Below are 21,771 nucleotides of genomic sequence, written 5' to 3'. Positions count from 1 at the left end.
TATGATATATGATACGATACGATACAATACGATACGATACATAGAGTATTAAAAAGTGTCAAATATTGAAAGTTGGCTTAAAATATTTGGTCAGATTTAAAATCAAAATCAAATGTAGATTTATTTTATTCAGGCAAGTTCTTTATTAGAACACAGATGGTGACATTACAGAAAAGTGTCATATTTTGTTAAATTTGCTGTATAAAACATTTTCACATTCTCCAAACTAGAGTATCAAAAAAAGTAGCATCTGCATCTAACTTCAGGAATTGTATTGGCACCGATATTAAAATGTTCAAATGTGTGAAACGTTTGAAAAAATGTCCTCAAGAATGAAAGGGAGGAGGAATGGAGTGGTCTTTTATTTAACTAGATTGATGCTATGACTTGCAGTCTCCGTGGCAGATACTCCCCTAAAAATGTGGGACTTAAAGATGGAAATGGTCACAGTAAATTAGCAATAGACAACACACAATCTAACCATTCTGGAAAAAAAACATAATGACCATGACATTTCCTGCGTTTTGCTATGACATCATTAGGACCTAAAATAAATCATGGAGGAAGTAGCTGAACAGCAACAGCTACAACAACTGTGACACACCTCACAGAACAATACAACTGTGAACTTGTTTTAAATAAACTGAAATGAAAAAGCACTATGTGACATATTACAGACATAGTAAGACAGCTTTAGTGTCACAATCTAAGCCTGTCAGTGGCAAAAACAAGTACTTTTAGTGGACGTACATTGACGGGGTGCTATTGCCCCAGGGTGTTGGTTGATTGGAGCCCATTTCACGGCTGCTGGCTAAAGCTCTGTCACTCAATACTAAACCAGTTTCCAAATTTGTTGTCCCCATTCACTTAGACACAAAAAGATGGGAAAATAGGGTCCTGCTTGAAAAATACTAAAGTTTCCACTCATCTTGGTCTACAACCAGATATGGGTGGGATTTCCTTTCAGTACAAGAACACTTACTGACACTATAACCACAAACATGAAAACATCGCACACAAGACAAGCTTTCCAACACTTGCTCCACTTGCTTACGTCCCTGACCACTTTTTAGACGCTGACTGTATAAACCACAAAAGTAAAACGTGTAAAATGATAATGTACCTCTGACAAACCAATCCATTGCAGACTCGATTTCTCTTTCTCAAAGAGATTTAAAAACTACAATTAAACATTATGCAAGTTACTCAATGAGTCACACAAAAAACAACATTTTCAACATGTGTTCAACAGATCTAGGACGGTGGAAAAGTACTTCTGTCATTCAGAGAATAGCAGCAGAGCAGAAACAGCAGTAAAACGAGAGCTGTGGTCAGGAAGACAGAGGAAGTAATGATCTCTGTTTAGGTTCACACGCATACAGTGCAGACCGGGGCCTTTATCAGCTACCTTAACAGAACAGGCCTTGGCACATGAGCAAGAGACAGCACAGGGGAGTGGGGGGCAGGAGGCAGGGGGCAAAAGCAAGAACAACTGAAAGTGATGCATGTTTTATGACAGCTCTCTCCCTTTGTACTGCCCGTACAATACATATATTGTTTACCATTATATTTACTTTTATGCAGTTTGAAAAATATGTATGCTGCTTTATATTCTGTCCAGATCTACAATGTGTTTACCTAGAATTTTATTTTGTTTTTTCCTTGTATTTATTCAGTCCTACTTTTACTAAGTATTGCACACATGCATGCAGAATTCAATAATAAATACTGCTTTAACCATTAGTTGATTAATCAATTAGCCAAATGAATTGTCAACAATTAAAATAACTGATTAATCTTTCGAATCAATTAAACTAATGAGACAAAAATTAAAAACATATCACTGTGAATTAAATATATTTGCATATTGGACTGTTGGGCGGACAAAACAAGAAAATCTTACAGACTAAACAATTAGTTAATTCATTGAAACAATACTTAACATATTATTAATAATATTGATAATGGAAATAATCTGTAGTTGTAATAGCCCTAATAATTAGTGAGTAAATCTTTTTTTTTTAAAACTTGCTTTTCTAGAACACAAGCATATAAATGACATAGAAAAGTGATAGGCAGGCAGATATATTAAACTTGAGGTTTTCATACGCATAGAGTGACTCTACTCTGACCCATGTGACGTCAGTGTTTCAGGGGATAGGCTGGCTTTCCCAACACAAGATGATATCTCTCAGAGATTGTACCGTGAGTTCTGCTCAGTGCACATTAGTGATATATACATTATTTAATCTGTCAACTTCAAAGTATTCTTCTCTAGGTGGCTTTTCCTGTCACAGAGCCTTGTTCAACAAACTGTAACCAACAAATGTTGAAAAAGAGGAAATGAAGCGCACAATGATCATCATAAAACACTGTTTAGAGACTGAAGAGCATGACCATAGATAAAGGTATATAAATCACACTTACAACTATGGTTGATAGCAAGCAGACATATGTAAAGCACAGATAGTAAATGTGGTAGTCGGTTAACACTAGAGCTGATGAGTATGATGCAGCAGTGACAATAACCAGCAAAGACAGAGGGAGACATATAAATACATACAATACTCAGACGGTTGAAATCCGATCGCACTCGTTTGCTCTTTACTTTCCTCCTGAAGGTGATTTTACTCCTGAAGCTCATTGCCAGCAGACTTAAATAAAGTTACACTATTAAACAAAAACGCAGCTGACTTCCACTAACAAGAGAAAAAAAAAAACGGTCTACATTCAAAGTGAGCTTAACAAAACACACACCGCGGGCATGTGTTCTATCAGAAGCAGAACTAGCACTGAGTGGGGTTTGAGTCGTCTGTCAGCGCACGTGGATGTTGAGGAAGTTGAAGGTGATGTCCAACACACATGAACACAGTTCAACACACGCAACCACATGCACAACAACCACATACATACAAACGAAGACAGAGAGAAAATCCCCCAAAAGAGAAATCAACCAACCAGACACTTCAGTTTCTGTTCATCACATTCTATGACTCTCAGTGTCTTTTGCTTTAAAACAATTGTGCGAGAATGCAATTTAAAGCATTACTGTCTGTCTGAACAAATCAAGGGTTCGAAAGGAGAGAAGATCCATTATTCTTACACTCTACATTACAAACAGACACAGTAAGGGGCTACTCCCCACTCTACAGTTAAACACTATCATGCATTCACACACATCTTACCTCCTTTTTTCAAAATTTATCAATAGCACACCCTCAGACCACACATGTTCACATACTTGCATGTAGCCACCATGCAAACCATCAACTTCCTGCTCTAAAGTGAGTTTGCCCTCCTTACTGTACATGACAACAAAAAATAAAAAGTAAGAGAATTCTTCACACATGTTTGTTCTCATCGTAATACATGAATACATTTAACACATGAATGCAGAATAACATTAACATTTATTTGGCTGCACACACACAGACACTCACTTCCCCCAGATTAAACCTCATAGCAGAACAGAGATCTGTAGAAGAGGAAACAACTTCTGATACTGCCCTTCTGTTTACCTGTTGTTGATACATTACATGAAACAGCACTAGTAGACTTTTTGGGAGAACTCGGAAAGATAAATGGTGTTCTTCATTTGAATGGGTCATTTCATCAAATAAAAAAACAACATTTTGTCTCACTCACCTCTAGCGGTATAACCATACAGATAGGTTTTGTTTTTATTCACCCATATTTTTAAATGAAATGTGCCCTCTTCACCTCAAGTAAACGGTGAATAATCTTTGAATAATCCGCAGAGCACTGTCTGTTGATTATCCGCATACTGTACAGAGTATATGAGACACAGTTTCTTAAAAGAAACATTGCTGAAACATTGAATAAAAAAAAAAAGAAAAGTTATTTCAAAGCTGCGTTCACCACAAATTAAAGGTGCAGTGTGTAGGATTTAGTGGCATCTAGCGGTGAGGTTGCAGATTGCAACCAAGTGAAAACTCCTCCCCCCCTCCCCTTCCAAGCATGTTGGAGAACTTATGGTTGCTACGAAAAGGCCCTCTCCACAGCCAGAGTTTGACTTGATTTTCTAAGCTACTGTAGAAACATGGCAGTGCAACATGGCGGACTCCATGGAAAAGGACCCACTCCCTATGTAGATATAAAAGGATCATTCTAAGGTAATAAAAACACAATAATTCTCATTTTCAGGTGATTATAAACTAATTAAAACATACTTATGAATATTATATTCCATTTCTGCCAAGCCTGTTCCGCAAGATTCCACTAAATTCTACACACTGGACCTTTAATTGCCATTGTATTGGGGTGGAGGCAGGAATCTCAGAGATAAATATCTAAAAAAAAACAAAAACTGAGCAAATAAAACCAAAAAGAGGTGAGAAATATGTTTGTTTGTTTTTGTAATTTGGGTGAACTAACCTTTTAAAGCATTTGAGACGAATTAGACATAGAAATGTAGAATTGTACAATGTGAACAATGATAATGTTTTCACATTTCGTTCTTCACACCGTCCTGCTAAATGTTGCAGTGCATCACATCAGTTAATGGCAGCTGGTTTTGGTCAAGTAATGTGACATAATAACCAAATCTGAGGTTAGAGTGCAAAAACCATTTCACATTTGTGAAGAAAACTGATGGGGAGCAACATGTAGTAGAAATTCCGTGTCAAATATAAAGTTGTGAAATACAGTCATTGTGTGCTAGCATCTTGCTATTCATGAGATTGTACGATTCAACAAACATGAATGAGAAAGGATCTCCAGTTAGCACTATGTCTTGTGATTTAACTGAGCAGAGTGAAACAACATGGCCCTGCAAGTCTACCAGGACAAGTAATGCATTAATCTTAATCTACTGTATGCTGTCCTAATTTAATAGCCGCTAATAAGTCTTTGATGTTTTGCATCTGAAACATTGAATCATAATAACTCTCAGCACTGCGCTCCTTCAAGCCTAGTTAACGTCTGCAGCAATATGCAGCAGTTCAACCTCCCTTTTCTTCCACTCACTCCTCCCTCCATCCTTCCTCTGTTCTGCACCAGCTGCCTCAGTTGGCTCTATCCCTCCTCTCTCTTCCCCTCCTCTATCGCTTCCTCATCTCATCAAACATCCTCAGCGCACTCCTTTATTTCTTCTTCCTTTGATTCTCTCTCCGTCTCCTCTCCGCTCCCTTGTTCTCACCCTATTAAACATCCCTTTTAACATCTCTCCTCCAGGCCCCCGCTCCTGTTTCTCGCTCCCTCCCTCTTAGCAGGGGTGAGGTAGAATGGGTGTTGATGTTGGTAAACTACAGCTGTGAGGAGGGCACAAATAGAGCACTAGACTGGTGGCTCACAGCGTGGCTTTCCTCCAGAATAACCACGAACAAGGGAGCGAGACAGAGGGAGAAGAGGGGGAGTACTCTGAATTAGTCGGGAGAATAAAGAAGAGCGGAATAAATCTAAGTTGAGAAACAATTAAGATCGAGAGCCAAAAAAAAGACAAAGATGGAGAGAAATCACAAGGTTCACCTCTTCGCACATCATGTACACAAGCTGGCCCGCATCATTCTCGAGTGTAGATTTAAGGGCTTATCATCTCGTTACGGGAAAGATGTGAGGAGAGTGTGACAAAAACTGAGGGATGGGGGAGTGAGAAAGATTGATAGGGAGTAAGAGAGACAGAAAGGGAGAGAGAAAGAGGGGGACAGAGACAGCTGAGACAGCAGAAGAAACCAGACAGAAGCCATCTGCTTTATATCATTAGAGCAATACAGGGTCTGGAGGAAGACACTGTGGGACTCATGGAGATTCATACTTTTAAAAGAAGTTGCTCCACTGATGAAAAAAACTTTTTTAGGCTCAATTTTAATGTGAGTTGAGTTAGTGGTGTAAAGCCCATGAATCTTTCTAACTTTCTCGCCTTGTTCCTAAATAGTTTTTGGTGGTTGTCGTCTGTACTTCACACATCTATTGTCCATTCAGCTGTGTGTTGGTCACTATACAGACCATACACAACCCCTATGGACAAATGTTTTCCAAATGAACACATCATGTCGACGACTAATTAACCAACCAGTAACACGTTATCGAATGTCACTCAAGTAAGGAGTCAAGACATCAACACCAAGGAGGAGTGACAGTGGTCAGGGAGTGACTGGAGAATTTAAATTTTTGCCCTGACCACAGTGTCAGTGACAGGGTGACAGAAGGATAGAAAGGCTGTACTTTCTATCTGGCATACTGTACTTACGGGATGCCTGACAACCAGTGATGTATCATGTGTTAGACCCTAGCCTGTCAAAGTGAACTGTCTTGGTTTATATCTTACTTTTCTTGCACAGTCTGCAATTTTGTCCTCAAACACTGCTGTATCCTAGAGAGTCCTTGATGGAAGCCATGATCACATCCGAATGTCTTAAAGAAGTCTTAAGAAGTGTTTTACCTTATATCCTGTGATTTATGAATAAACCAGTCAATGGTACTGGTCTCACTCAGTTTAAAACTTCAGTTTGAACCCCTTTTTATCATCTCTTTAAGGCTGCAACTAACAATTATTTTTATTATCGATTAATGTGCCAATTATTTTCTCAATTAAGCAATTAATGGTTTTGTATATTCAATGTCACATTATAGTTAAAAATGTCGGTTATAATTTCCCACAGCCAAAGGTGATGTCTTCAAATGCCTTGTTTTGTCTGGGCCAAAAGTCATCCCTTGATTTAACATATTTGACTGTGGTTCTTGAAGAATGTAGCTTCTTATAACAACAGCTTTAAGGTTTTATGAACACAAATGAAGTTAATGGAAAATTTAAATCTGGCCACAGTATGGGGGCAGCTCTAAAAGTTATTAATGAATATTTACAGCTGGTTATCCTCTGTTTAGTGCAGGCTGCATTTGACCTTTGGAGTTCCCTAAGGTTCCATACTAAGGAAATTCCCTGTCTCTAAGCTGTCACTTGGTCACATTTTGGGAAATCAAAAGTTTTTATGCAGATGACACACAGCTGTTCTTTTCTCTTGACCCACTTAATATCCAGCAACTTGACTCCCAGCATGACAATCTAAATGATGATACAAGTGGATGTCAAAAACTTTTTGGGGATCAACACTGTCTCTTTTACTGAAACTGCTCTGCTGAATACAGCTGTTATCTAAGATCTGATATTATGGCCTTTTGTGACTCATATTTATAAATGAGTCTATTTTAAACCTGCAGTGCGTAACTTTCACATATAAACGTACGTCAGTTACATTCAAGCCCTTGCCAAACGAGTTCACACAATGCTGATAAAGCCTATTACTGCCTGTACTTCACAGTGTACAGAGTTTTTAAATATCATGTCAGCCAGGGCTTTCCCACTCTGGCTGTTTGAATGTGCACCCAGAGACTTCTGCCGGCCGAACCAGCTATCTTCTGGTTAGCCCTCTGCTGACCTGAAGGGGGATAAAATAATTTAATCATGCGCCTGTTCTAGACTTGCCAAATGTTAATGGACCAAATGGATCAAATTCTGATAGTGAAATAAGTCATTTCTAGGCTATGTCGGAGCCTATGACGTAAGCACTTGTCGACAGTGTTTTTGTAATTACTCTCACTGCCAGAGGGGGGAGACAAAAGTCCCGCACTCCAGCTTTAAACATGTCTGTGACATTTTATTCACCAAAAGTTGTTTAGATTTCTCTAAATCCATCTTTTCTTACAGTTCAGATTCCCCTCTGTCCTCCAGCAGGCTGTTTCAGAAGATATTTACATAAAGTCTGCATTATTAATAACCACCTACTCCAATTGGCTGGAGGCGTGGCTCCCATCTTCACCCCCAGCCAATCAGAATACAACCTTATGCATAATACAAATTCCCTTACACTGCATCTTTACCTGGAGTAATATCTGCAGCTGGAGACATAAGACAGTATATAGCACTCTATGAACCAGAGTCTGATCATGAATGGGAAAGGGTTCAAACGTAGCTGGAGGTCACTAGCTTAGCTTTAGCACATATGTTATATTTCTTTAGCTGAGTAACAGAAAGAAACAATGTTTTAAAACTCCAAAAATTGCAGATGAAAAAGTTGAAAGTCCTGTGGCCTACTGAGTATCATTAAGCAGCCTGTTGGCTATAAAATGTGCAGAAGACACAGACAACCACTTGCCGATAACAGAGGAAAGACTGTCTCCAAAAATGAATTTCAGCCATTCCTGATGTTAATTTCCATCCTATGGAAGGCTGTAGAGACTTTTTAGCTGCTGAACAACCCACAACACTAGTGTCCTGCTTTGCTCGTCATCTGGCTGATATGCAAACTCCAACTACAGCAGGGGTGGGTTCATGCTAAAGCTTTCTAGCATATTTGATTTGACTTTCTGGTGTGAAGTAGTAACAGGTTCCACCTCAAAACCACTAGTTCTTGAGCCATGAATTTCAAAATTTCAAATAACTTAAAAAAAAAACTGAGGGGATAGAATTGAGTAATTTACCAGCACAGGGCCTCCACCATCACTCTACTCTATCCCAAAGCTCATTTTCTTGTTTTCCACAATACCAGCCCTTTAAGAAAAGTCCCATCTTTGTTTTTAAAGAGGTGACTTAGGATTTTTTTCCCAACATGATTGCATTTTGGCATAAATTCTTTCAACTGTGAATATTTCAGGCATACATTGGAGGCAGTTGACATGAACATATCTCATGCTAAAAGGAGTTAGTGCAGTACTTTCTAGCGCAGCCTGGTCTGAATAAATCCACTCGTTCCCTTGTACTCTTCAAGAACCTGCAGGTTAACATGTTTTTACAGCATAAACTATCATGACTCATGATAGTTTGACTCAGTTTGCTATGGAGACCAGAAGAAGGGGCACCAGATGAGGGAGAAACAGAAAGGATGACTGTAAAGATCGCACTCTGCCAAAACTCTAACATTTTTTCCACTGGGCTTACAGAAACCAGGGTCTTCCTGGGAATAGAAAAAAATCTGGCTGGCCAACACTAGGGGATACAGATACCAAACAGATGGCTGACATGCAGCATTGTGCTGAAAAGTCAGTAAGTTGAAACACACACGCAGTTTTATGCAATTCATTCATTGATTTCTTTATCCACTCATTCATTCTTTCACGCATTTATTCACTTTACAAAACACTGCAAACCCACCATGTTATTCGTGGTTTTGTTTGAATAGCTATTTTTATCATCTTCTCTGTAGACCATGTGCAGAGAAAGCAGATTTTTCCCACAGAAACTAGATTCCTCATGTCTGACCCCACCATCCCCCTCTTTTCACCTCCCTCCATTTCCGTCCCTCTGCCTCTCAGCTGTGAGGGGGAAACAATCAGGCCCCAATCGTTGATCATACATCAACCTCAGCAACAGAGAGAAAGAAAGCGGCAGTAAGAAAGAGAATGTTTGATAAGGGATTAAAGAGATGCTGTAAAGAACAGAAACAAAGAAAGCCAGAGGTAAGTTCATCTTCTGCTTCAGTCTAGCAAAACTGAAACTGAAAACTAAAACAGAACTTTTATCCTTTGACTCCAGATGTGTCTCCATCATTGACACACAATAACATACACACATGCACGTCCAAACATGATGCACACCACTACTCCTCACCCACTCACTGTACTGTACTCCCCTCTACCTGCCCACACATGCATTAGGTAGAAAAGCAGAGTTAATGGAGAGTAGTGCTGGTTACCATTACAATGATGGTCAGAGGTGAGGTGGTAGTGGTATAACCCTCTAGGGTGGGCGTGGCAGCATCCAGTGACATTTGGTCCTGTCGTGAACACATGTGACCGCAGTCCGCTCCGCCCACTGAGCGTAGGAGCAGGACCACACTGGCTGAACAACCCATAATCCTCTGTTGTTGGCTCCCAGTCCAGCCTGATCCCGTCCAGCAGTATGTGAGGTTTCTTGTCTATCCCAGCCGATCAATGACAAAGTTCAGTCCAATCCAGCGCCCTGGTCCAGCCAGTGGTGCTGTGCTATGTTCAAGCCCTGTCGGATAACTGAGGCTCCATCCTACCCCCCCTTGCCCTATTTCACCTTCCCCTTCACTGCTACCAGTCCTGCTTTACAAGCTTTCTGTGTCTTTCCTGCGCTGCTCTGCTCCAGTCTCCAGCTCCTAATGTTGCTGTTGCTCAGCATACACACTGGCAGCCTTACATGACTCTCTCTCTCTCTCTCTCTCTTCCTCTAATACACACACACTGACTGCAGCTGTGCACAGTTCAGCCCAGCCCAGCTCACCAAGCAAATCACAGTCTGCAAGAGCTGTCAGCTGACCAGAACCAGCTGCTGCACACACACACACACACACATACACACATATAAAGCTACATAATTTTTCCTGATTTTCATTCTGCAGCACTCTCCTTCTCAATTTTTCTCCCAGTCATACCAGTCCTTTCAAGTTTGAGTTTTGCTGGCTGTGTTTTTGCATCTGTGGTTTGTGCACTCACGCTATCCCACACTCAAGACTTGATTTGGTAAAATAAACTGTTGCATATTTTAAAGAGAGTTTAGAGATTGCGATGTGTTTTTTGCATATGCATGACTTTGCTACATAAATTCAGCTTAACGTTGCGGAGTCAAGGCTGGCAGTATGTGTGTGAGGCTCTGGGGAGAGTGTTTGGGAGTGGTGAGCAAGGCTATTGAACGGAAAGAGGATGGAAAGTGGGGAGTGGGCGGCTTTACAGATGAGGCGTGCATGTGGAGTTTTAGGACTGTAGAGCTGGCATGTGAAATTCCCCCTGAGTTTAGTTCAGCACACAGACAAGGACACAGGACTAAATTACGTGAAGTATTCGGTTCCATGACGTCACTTTTGATGTCCCTTGAGTGACAACATCACTTTCACCACTCTTAATTTCTCTCATGTCACAAACATCTGGTCTTGTTTTATTCTTCATGTTCCATTTTTCACTCTGTGTGGCCGTAGTGAAAGAAAAAAAAGTGCATTCTCCGAACAAAATGGTTTTCATATGTTTCAAGATCTTCGCATTATAAAATCCCCCTTATTTTTTCTATGCCAGTCGTACTTGTTGAATCAGATGTTGTCCAAATCATAGATTGTAAAAAAATGTGGACATAACATTAGTTTTGCCACCCAAAAAACTCAGCCTGTATCTTTTTAGAAATTTTTTACTTGGTTGAGGGGGAGGAGGTGAAGTGAACAGACGTAGCCAACTGAATGTGACAGAGATGCCTGTAAGTCAATCAAAGACTGCCCAAAACATCAAGCGCCACTCACTGCAAGTTGGAAGTCAGGACAGGGCTACATGTCGTACACATTAGGGTGGAGCTACATGTTTTACAGAACGGCCCCCCTTGCAAAAAAGTTTATAAATAGTCTCAGCAATGAAAAAACAGCTATAGGCAGTAGATTTGTAATTTAATGTGTTTGCTGGCAATATCTAATGTTGCTCATCATGAGTTGTTTAGATTGACATTATTTACTTAAACTATTTTTTACTCATCAGCATCTTAGTTTTATTGAGAATACATAAAATGTTAACTAAAGCTAGTCAGCAGCTAAGCAAGCTAGTGCCAGTTAGCTACAACAGATGTATGTAACAGATGATTATGCTTTTTTTTAACATTTACATTAAGACAGATTTTAGATTTGGTCTACAAGAAGTCCATAATCATTCCAAAGCTGTGATGGTGTGATATGGGGTGGCCAACACAGTAAGAAATTATACTTACAGTGCAGTAATCCTTTATTGAAGACAACTTTGACTTCCGCTCTTTTTCTCACTTGTCTCACTGTTGGCTAGCTTTAGTTAACATTTTATGTATTCTCAATAAAACTAAGTTGCTGACTGAGGAAAAACTGTTGACATAAATAATAACTGATGACTAGCAACATTACACATTGCCAGCAAACACATTAAGTTGTATTAAATTCTTCTGCCATAAAACCGTCTGCATCTCAGAGAGCACTGCTGTTAGTTATTTCATTGCTGGGAGACAACGTATAAACTTTGTTGGTGGTGGGCGTGTGAATGACGTGTAGCCCCTCACTGACTGCCAGCTTCCAGCAAGGGCCTTCTCCAAAACATACGTTTCCCTTAAGTCTTCATATTTCCTCAGTGGAACAATGATTCTCAAAATTACACAGTAGAGAAAGTGAGAGTTAAGTTAGAAAATGTTTCCATTGACTTCAATACAGTCTGATTTTTCATAGTCAGCATCCAGCAACTATAAGAGAAACTTCAAAGTATCTTCAAAGTCTGCACATGTATCTTTGCAAGCATTTTTTTCCCAGGGTTTTTATTTATTTATTTTTGAAGTTGAATTTCAAAAAGCAAATGAATAAATGAATATTCCAGTACATTATATCACACTCAAACATGTAAATATAGCTCCCAATGCAGCCTGGGAAATGTGAAGACATACGACTAGTTACCCACACTTGGGGGGATATTTCACTTACAATATATAATTTAGCTGTGTGTATACACTGTTTTCAGAGACTGTCAGCAGATCTGCAATCAAGTGACACATAATGTATAGGTCCACACATTTGCTCACTGTGAGCTCCCCTGCAGAGAGTAGGAGGTAACCATGGTGATGTTGTTAGGTCATGATTAGGGTCATTAGAGTCCATGTTACTGTGACAGAAAATTCCACCCACCACCCACATAAATGCTCATTATTATAATGTTTTACAAAGCTAAATATAAACAGCACAACACAAATACACAGAGACATACACATAACCATGTGCACACATGCAGAATTGTAATTTCCCTCCCACACAGTGCACAAATATTAACGTGCCCCACTCAGTAGGAGATGACAGTGCATATGTCCAGTGCTCATATGTCCGTCCCCGTCCCCGATACCTCCCCTGCTTCCAAAAACCACTGCCTCCTCTCACTAAGGGCTCTTCAGTCAGACATGCCTGATAGCAGCAGCTAAAACACACAGAAGTCACAGAGATGGCATTTGTTTGGATGCCAGGATTTCACAATGGTCCAGTCATGCAAATATGCCCACACAAACATGCCCTCTGGTTGCCAGCAAAGTTCCCATGTTACACAGCTAGTTTGGTGTTGAGCTCTCATTCACTCCACCTGCCGTCACACTGTTTCCAGACACAAAGTATATCACCATTTCCTACCCAAATGTTTTAAAGTTTACACAAATCACTGCATGTTTCCAGTAAAACTGATGCAATGCAAACATTCTCAAGACAGGCTGGCAAGATAACACAAAGAAAAAAGCACCAATAACTCTTAAATCGTGGAATTTAATTGATGCTGAGATGGCATTCATGTTATTTTCTTACAGTCATATGTCTGTGCAGACACATCATGAGGCATTTTCATGTGCCACCCTTTAAAGCCTTTATTTTGGACGGTTTCTGGTGGAGTGCATGTAACAATTAGACCTGCAACGATTAACCAATTAGTCAACAGAAAATGTATCACCAACTATTGTAACTGCTTAATAGTTTTGAGTCATTTTTAAAGAAAAAAAATACAAAAATTCTCTGGTTCCAGCTTCAAAAACAGTATTTTCTGGTTCCTTTGGTCCTCTCTGATAGTAAACGGAATATCTTTGGGTTGTTGACTGTTGGTCAGGACAAAACATTTGAAGTTGCACCTTGGTTTTTGAGAAACAGTGATTGACATTTTTCACCATTTGTGGACATTTTATAGACCAAATGACTAATCAATAAATTGAAAAAATAATCAGCAGATTAATCGATAATGAAAATAATGGTTAGCTGCAGGCCTAGTAGCAATGGGTGGTAATAATATCCCAATGCTGTGTCTACATTGTTGGAATTAACAAAGGAAGAGGAGGAAGTAGGAGCAAGCCTTGTTGCTTATATTCAAAATCTGTTTCAGCCTTTATTGCATATTCTCTTTATTAATATGCCAACTTTTGTGACACAGCCAAGTTTTAACATTTAATGAACAAATACAAAATGTGCATAAAATTAGTCAAATGGAAACATACTTTCATCAGTTAAATCAAAACGTTTTCCATAAGAAAAAGCTGCAGACTTAACGCAGGGCCAGTGCAGAGGGTAAATTAGGGAAAGCTACAATAGTGTCTTCACTGCATTTATTTTGTTTTTTTGGTACCCCTTTTTTTTTTCCAATTGTTTCACTTCTCCTCCTTTCAAAAGAGAAGTGGAGGGAGAGATGAATTTAAAGCAAAACACCCTAGGCAATTTTCACTGAATGAGGTGGTGAGTGCTGAATTAGTGATGAGGAGCTCACACTTCCCTGGAAGGGAACGATGAAACTAACACAACCATCGTGGTTGAAAATGCAGACACAGAGATGATACAGCAGTGCAGCTCCCAGGACACCTGTCCTTGAGTTACAGCTGGTTAGGAGAATAAATAAATTACACAATGAAATGGGAGAACAAAGCCAACCATACAAGGATAATGTCACATCCCTGGACAAAACCACAAACCGCTGAACAACTATTCGTACGATGAGACTAAATAATCTGCTCTTGTAATTCTTCATTCTGTCCCTCTCTTTCTGTTTCCTTTCCCACTCACTATTTTTTATCTGTATCAAATTTCTGATCTATTGGATGCACAAACCACAATAAAAGTACCTTTAGTAATACTTCATTTTAAGGACTTTTACTTAACTTTCCAAATAGTTTCCCAGAAAGTAACCAATATGTCACTGTTTCTTTCTGTTTTAGGAAGGTACCTGGAAAGTACAGTGTAATGTGGGACTATTTATTTAAGACAAACATTAGAGGAAATAGAGGAAGAGCTCACTGATACACTTGGTAAAGCACCCACTGCTTTCAACTGTGACCTCAGGAGAAAGAATGAGGAAACTGAATAGTAGTTAAATAGACAATAGAGGAGCACAGTTGAGTTTATAAATAGCTGCTAACGTCAAGAGAAATTTCCTTTCAATAATTTGCTAAATTATTAGAATTGAAAAGATGCATTTCATAACATTATATATATTATTATAAGTTTTAGTCCTGCAAGTTTTACTTTAAAAAAAAGTACTCATTATTATCTTTTGCGTATTAACCTGTAAGCAGCATTTAATTTTGTAGCTAGTCAAGGTGATGCTGATTTTTTTTTACTGTCGATAGTTTAATCTATAACAATGCAATATATCTTATAAGCTGATAACTTATTTTGTGGGTAAAATGTAAAGTATAAAACATGAAGACAGACTATAGATTTGCATGTTTAGCTGACCTGCAAAATATGCCACTGTATGCTATTACTCTCTGTTTTACAATTTGTGAGTGTCTGTGTGTGCATGTGAACCTATTTGTGCAATTGTTTGTACCTATGTCTGAGTACACGTGTCCTTACATATGCTTACTTGTAGTTCCGTGTGTGACCGGGGTTAAGCTGCATACAAATCTGAACCTCTGTAAAGGATGACATCATTGGGGTGTATAGGGCAGTGTGCCGCCACCATTTGTGGAGTTAATGTTTTCCAGCTGCACAGCCTCAGTCTCTGTAATCCCTCTGTTGCAGGCAGAACTGTTACTCTGCTGAACAATGCTGAAGACGACAAAGTTGTGGTTTGCAGTTTGCAGGAGTTTGATGTGTGTGTGTGCGTGTGAATGTTGCATATGCATGTAGGTTAACTATTTAAACAAAAGACAAACAAAAGCCATTTTACTGACTTCAAATGCTTTAGCCAACTAGACCAAGTAGGAAACCACAGTCCATTAAAACTCCTGCACACTGCCCTGTAAGCAGTTAACTCTGCTATAGTTAGGTTCCCTGTAGAGCTGTAGGCTGACTCATCGCAGCGGTGTTTGATGTGGTGCATAGCTCCACAGAGTTTACTTGGGAAAACACTCTCTTGTTCCCATGGTGACCACAACAGGAAGGATGCTGTCACTCAGGGGTGCTAGGTTCGTAGCAAACTACGACTTGGCCCCTGGCACTCACAGAGAAACAAGAGGGACACAAGGTCAACCTCTTTCTGGCTACACTACCCCCCCTGTTCTGACACAGCCCCCCTCCCCCACCTCCCACCCCAACACACATACACAAAGAGAGCACACTGACTGTACTGAAGAAAAAAAAGGGGGATTCAAAGAAGTGAGCATATCTGAAGGAAAATACAATTAAGAGGAGAACTCTGAACAGCTACAAACTATCAGGTAAAGTAAACCTGCTCATGATGTTATTTTTGTCTTAAACTCATTCTGATCTACTTTTCTCAGTAAAACCTCAGACTGCGGATACACCACCACAACACACTCTCTCCTGCACAAACAGGAAGATAGACAAGTTCTAATCACTTTCAACCTTACGCACTAAGGTTGTCTCAACTTGATCTCTGCATGATTCAAGATAAAATAAAAATTAAACAGATAAGGTTTTATGTCACTATTCATGGAGAAAACATTTTAGTAATGGTACCTGTCAGGTATAGTGAAGCACAGATGTTGCGGTCTGGTAGTTTTCATGACCTTTGTTTCATCATTCTATATTTAGTGATGGTGTTTCAGGTGGTAGTACATATTTATGTAAGACTTTCTACATTCAAGTACATTTTCATTGGAACTCAAGGGGTTTCCCTCAATTCTGACTCATTTTGGTCTTGAATCTGTTGTTCCTCCAAAGGTTTTTCTGTGACTGTGTTACTCTTCTCTCTCTGTGTCACACATGTTAGATTTGTTTTTGTTTCCTGACTGTCATGTGATGCACAGCAGCTCTGTCATTTGTTGAGACAACTTAACAGGGGAAATTGGGAACGCTCAGTTTCATGCAACAGATCATCCTCCTGTTTTACAAAAACTGCAGAATGACTTTCATGTGAGAATGTGATTGCAAACAAGTATGAATCAAAATCATGATTTTAAAACCCTACTGTAATACAGTCATGCTATGGATCAGGTTGCGGACATGACAGGAGAACAGACTGTGTGTAATGTCTGACAGAGTTGTACCTATGAGCTCTTTCGCAGGGGAGGTAACATGAGGAAGTGAGTCGAGAGCTACAGAACACTGCCAATGCCATCTAGTGCTGAGAACTCAACACAGCAGGCGGTGTGGACAATGAGAGAGTGCCTGACTCTGTTCCACCCTCCACACACTTGAGTCTAACAGTTGCCTTGTTTTAAAAATGGCCTCTAGGAGGCGCTCTGTGCCAGAGATACTATCTGCTCCTCTGGCTGCTGGTTTGTTTAGAAAAGGAAGCTATTAAAATGTCTTTAACTGAGGACTAAAGTCCTGAGGCAGGAGCGATGTTCAGGGGGAGGAAGCAAGAGAGGGGGGATGAGGTGGAGAATATGGGAGAGGGGAAGTTGGTGAGGAGCAACTGCTGAGAAAAGGGGGGGTATTGTTAAAAATTTCCATTCTCCTTGCAATCACCTCCTTTAAATTCACCGGCCCACCCCCAACAACATTGAACCTCACCTTTTTTTCCTGTCCATCCATCACCCCGACCCTCTAAAGCATTGCTGAACACTTTTCTTTCTTGATAGTATTTCCACTTTTTCGAAACAAACACAAAAAACTGCCTGGTTCATGGGAAAATTAAATCCATGGGATTTGAAAGGACCTATTTTATCATAAGAGACAATCAGGCAGCATATTAGATCAAACAGAGTCTGACAGAGGAGCACCTTTAAAGATAAGGAATCAATGGGAAAGTAACTGGAGATTTTACTTAATCTTCAACATGTGTAAATAAAGAGGTCAGCTGTAAACTGGTAAAATGGGCGATGTTTTTCCTTTATTCTCTTTTTATTGCATAATTTAGTCATAAGAAATAACTGTGATACCAGAGATGGGTTTACATTCAACAACAGAGTTTATTCCAAGGAATTAATATGCCAAGTTTTTTATGATGTTAGTAGAGGTGGTCTTTGTTTCAGGTGGGGTGGTTCACCTCCATTATACAATACGGAGGGAAAGCTAACAAGCTAGTCTTAAACATTGTGATGCTTTAAGTACAGTATCGTTCCTTGATCTGCTCTTTGGAGCAATTCTTATTCACTGACTTAATGGACATAACAGAGACAATAATACCGGTCTACCTGTCTGTTTCTTTCTAAAAGTCACTCTCTGACTTACACAGACATCCATCATAAGAGAAAATATCTTGACTGAGATATGAAAAGCAGCAGCAGTAACCGTGTAGCAGCAAAAGCAGCAGAAAGACACACAGCTACTGTCACAGAGCCGGTGCCTCATTAATTCACTCTCCCACGTGGCATCTCTCCACATCTCCTCGCTGTTCTCTCCTCCCCCCGCCCCCCTCATGTCCCGTCCCGGGCCTCACCAGTCATGCACAGACGGCTGAGGTCACCGGCTTCTTATGAAATCTGCAATAAATATTTGTGATAATACCCATCTTTCTGCAAATATATGAGGTAATAAAGCTTTTTTGTCTGTGTTTGTAGGGGTTTACTTTTAAACTGTAATTCAGGGCTTTTATGTTGCTATTGATGGTTTTTTAATGAGATAAAGTATCAGTTCACACTACAGGGGAGGTTTAAAGTAAAAGCAGTGAGCAGAGCAAAAAGAGCGGCTCCTTTTAATGGCGGTTTTCCATCCAAGAGAGAGAACAATAATTAGAAACAGAAAAAGGTTCCTTTGCTGCCGAGAGAGGATGTTTCGCCAATATTAATCTGTTCATCAAAACCTGATATTACTGGAAAGAGTGCTGTAGAAACATAAAAAATACCAGTAAAGCCCGACCGATATTGGCCTATCCCAGATATATCGGTATCGGCGTATATATATTGTCCGATATGCGCAGATATTTTTCTTATTTTTTAAAGTTACATATATGGCCGCATTTTGTGTATATTTGATCCTTTTTCTTTTCTTTCTGTTTATTTTATTTATAGTTATTTACATTATTAAATTCTCAGTAAAGTCTACTGTTTCACTGCACTGATATCATATTGGACAATAAAGTTTATTGTTAAACTGTAAAATATCCTGCCTCCATTACATATCTTACATACCACACATATTAAACATATTACACACATATGTGTATGTAAAGAATATCGGCCGATATATCAATAACAGATTTTTTTACTCCCTAATATCGGTATCAGCCCCAAAAGTCCAGTATCGGTCGGGCTCTAAATACCAGTACAGAAGCCATAATTCCGCTCTCAGCACTGTCATCTATCCATCGTTTTTCTGTAATCTTATCTGAGCCATTTACACAGCTGTTAGGCCTCTCCTGTTTCCTGTCCAGGTGAGAAGGTCTCCAACCAATAAGACAGTTCACTGGCTTCCTCATAATAGCCAAATCAAACTCTGAAATACCAAAACCTGTATTCTACTTCCACTGCGTGTCTGGGCCACTGACACTAGGAAACCATAGCTATTCCTTAAGCAATTATCCCTAATGATTTCTGTTTCCTGTAACTCTGTTAGCTTGAAATACGTGTCCTCGCTCTGAACCTGCCATATTCATCCTAAATCAGACCAAAGCCAGTATTTACTGTTATGCAGTCATGCCAGAAACACATACCAGTACAATGGATACTATGGTTATGAGATATACGGTAATGAACATCAGTTTTGTTCAAGCCAGATCATAACGCTTTATGCCAACCCCCAAATCTACACCCTCACGGTAAAGAAAAAGCCCACTAGAATGCCTCTTTCGCAATAAATCATTCAGTCATGACGCCTACATATGACACCTACACAAAGCCTACATGCAACCTCTGTATAACCTCTACACCAGCACTAACTATCTACCAGACGCCCACTCAGCATTGCTCCTTCTCCCTGAGGTCCCAGTTTAGACGGAGGACGCAGCTGTTCTAAAGACTTTTCCTCCTGTGTTTTTATACATACTGTATTATCCTCCCTTACCTTTTCCCCCTTCCCCCATTCCCCCCAGCCCCCCCCCTCCAATCTTTCGGACTTAAAATCCCTCCCATGTCTCCCTCTCTGCCCCACGCTTTTTTCCTCCTTTATTTCTTTTGCAGATCACCTTTCAGCTTTCTGGCTGAATACAGTAAGGCATGCAAAACTGAGCATCTTTACGACTTTCAGCTACTGAGAGTTTTTGGCTGTTTCCTCTCAGACACGTATCAGCAAGACATCTCTTTGTGTCAGACAGAAGAAGCGATGAGTGGAATGAGTGGTATCTTTGCGTCAAATCTGTTTCAACTGCTGCCACTTGACAGATAAAAACTGTGTGACCTTTCAAAGAACCGTCTTCAAGAGTACTGATAATTCAGATAAGAATTAGTTAGAGCTGAATGATATGACCTAAAATTTATATCAAATACACCATCAACACTTTGTAGTATGATAAGTTACAGATTGGTTGTTTGATCCTTTGGTTTAATGTTTTTGGTTGTTGTAGCTATTCTCAGTTTACAGTGATTTTATTATTGAGAATTGGAATTTGAGTAAGGCTGCAACTGGTGATTATTTTTATTATCAATTAATTTAACATTTTTACTTTTTTATTAATTATTTAATCTATAAAATAGTTGAAAAATGCCCATCAAAATTTCCCAGAGCCTAAGGTAATGCCCTTAAGTTGCTTCTTTTGTCCAACCAGACTAAAACTGAAAAATATTTAATTTGCAATGATATATCAAAGAGAAAAACAGCAAATCTTTACATCTGAGAAGCAGCTCACATATGGCATTTTTGCTTGATAACTTACTCACAATTGTTGCAGATTAATTTTCTTTTGATCAACTTTACGATTGATCCACTGATCATTTGAGCTCTAGTACATTTAACATGGTAAGAGTGTTGGCAAGTGCAGCTTTTAGGGCTGCAGCTAACAACAATTAATCATTGAAGATAAACCTGTCGATTATTTTCTCGATTAATCAAGTAGTCATTTGGACTAAGTCAGAAAATAGGGCAAAATGTCAATCAATGTTTCCCAAAGCCCAAGGCATCACCTATATGTTTGTTTTGTCCCGACCAACAGTCCACAAACCAAAGATATTCAGAAACCAGAAAACATTCACTTCTAAGCTGGAACCAGAGAATTTTTGTATTTTTTCTTTAAAATTTTCAATCAAAACGATTAATTGATTATCTAAATAATTAGGATAGTAGATTCATTTTCTGTCAATCGACTTGCAGCTCTATAAATTTCATTAAGTAGTACAGAAAAAGTCATCGCATGTGACCAAATGCGTATGATGATAGCAGCCACATCTTGAAACTGCTGCCTTTTTTTGGCCGGTTATCTAGTGCGAGGGCAGCAAGTTATGACAGCTATGTCCTCTAAGACTCTGCTACTGTCAGTAAAAAGCTATCTGTTCTGCTTCAAACAGGAGCACAGCAACTGCAGACATAATAATCTGCGTGCCCTCATGCTTTTATCTTTGTGTATGGGTGCTGCTGGTGAAACATTAATAATGGCTGCTTGTGACTGTCTCTTTCTTTTATACCTTCTGTCACCAGGGCCAAGAGGACGGACACGGTCAGACGGGATTTTCGGCAGGTCAGGCGGGTTGATCAAAGTCGACAGGGAGCAGTTAGACAGGCGGAGCAGGGAGGGACAAAAAGATCTTAGAGAGTGTTTAAGGATTTGACCACGTAACAAAAACACAGTTCTGTTTCAAGATTTATAGACTTTGTGGACGGTTTGGATCATCTGACACACACATTTTCTTTACATCCTGCCACTTTGTTAACTAATTAGATCACTCCTCTTTTTGTCTTGTCCTGTCAGCCACTGGATGCAGATAACGAGGGAAAGTCCACATCACATATAACTGTCACACAATGTGTGTGAGTGTGTGTGTGTGTGTGTGGATACAACAGGGCGAGGGCAGCAGGGCATGGGGGTCGGACAGTAATGGCAGTAGCATATTCAGGCCTCCTACTCTGGAAT

General features: G+C 39.6%; 1 protein-coding gene across 5 annotated transcripts in view; it reads right to left on the bottom strand.

Annotated features, from left to right (window-relative positions):
• The window catches only part of dock10 (dedicator of cytokinesis 10), a 69,188-nt gene that overhangs the window by 35,539 nt on the left and 11,878 nt on the right, over positions 1-21,771 (bottom strand). The window contains exon 1 of one of the 5 annotated variants that reach the window (XM_042413933.1): positions 2,564-2,794. The exons of the other annotated variants lie outside the window; for them this stretch is intronic. Within the exon in view, the coding sequence (XP_042269867.1) occupies positions 2,564-2,644 (81 nt within the window). The 5' untranslated portion in view covers positions 2,645-2,794. Of the gene's footprint in view, positions 1-2,563; positions 2,795-21,771 lie in introns of those variants that run through there. 5 annotated transcript variants of the gene reach the window in all.

This window comes from Thunnus maccoyii, chromosome 6 (assembly GCF_910596095.1).
Source record: "Thunnus maccoyii chromosome 6, fThuMac1.1, whole genome shotgun sequence".
In the NCBI taxonomy this organism is placed as follows: domain Eukaryota; kingdom Metazoa; phylum Chordata; class Actinopteri; order Scombriformes; family Scombridae; genus Thunnus; species Thunnus maccoyii.
The sequence above is the reverse complement of the archived record's forward strand: the minus strand, read 5'-3'. Positions and strand labels throughout refer to the sequence as shown.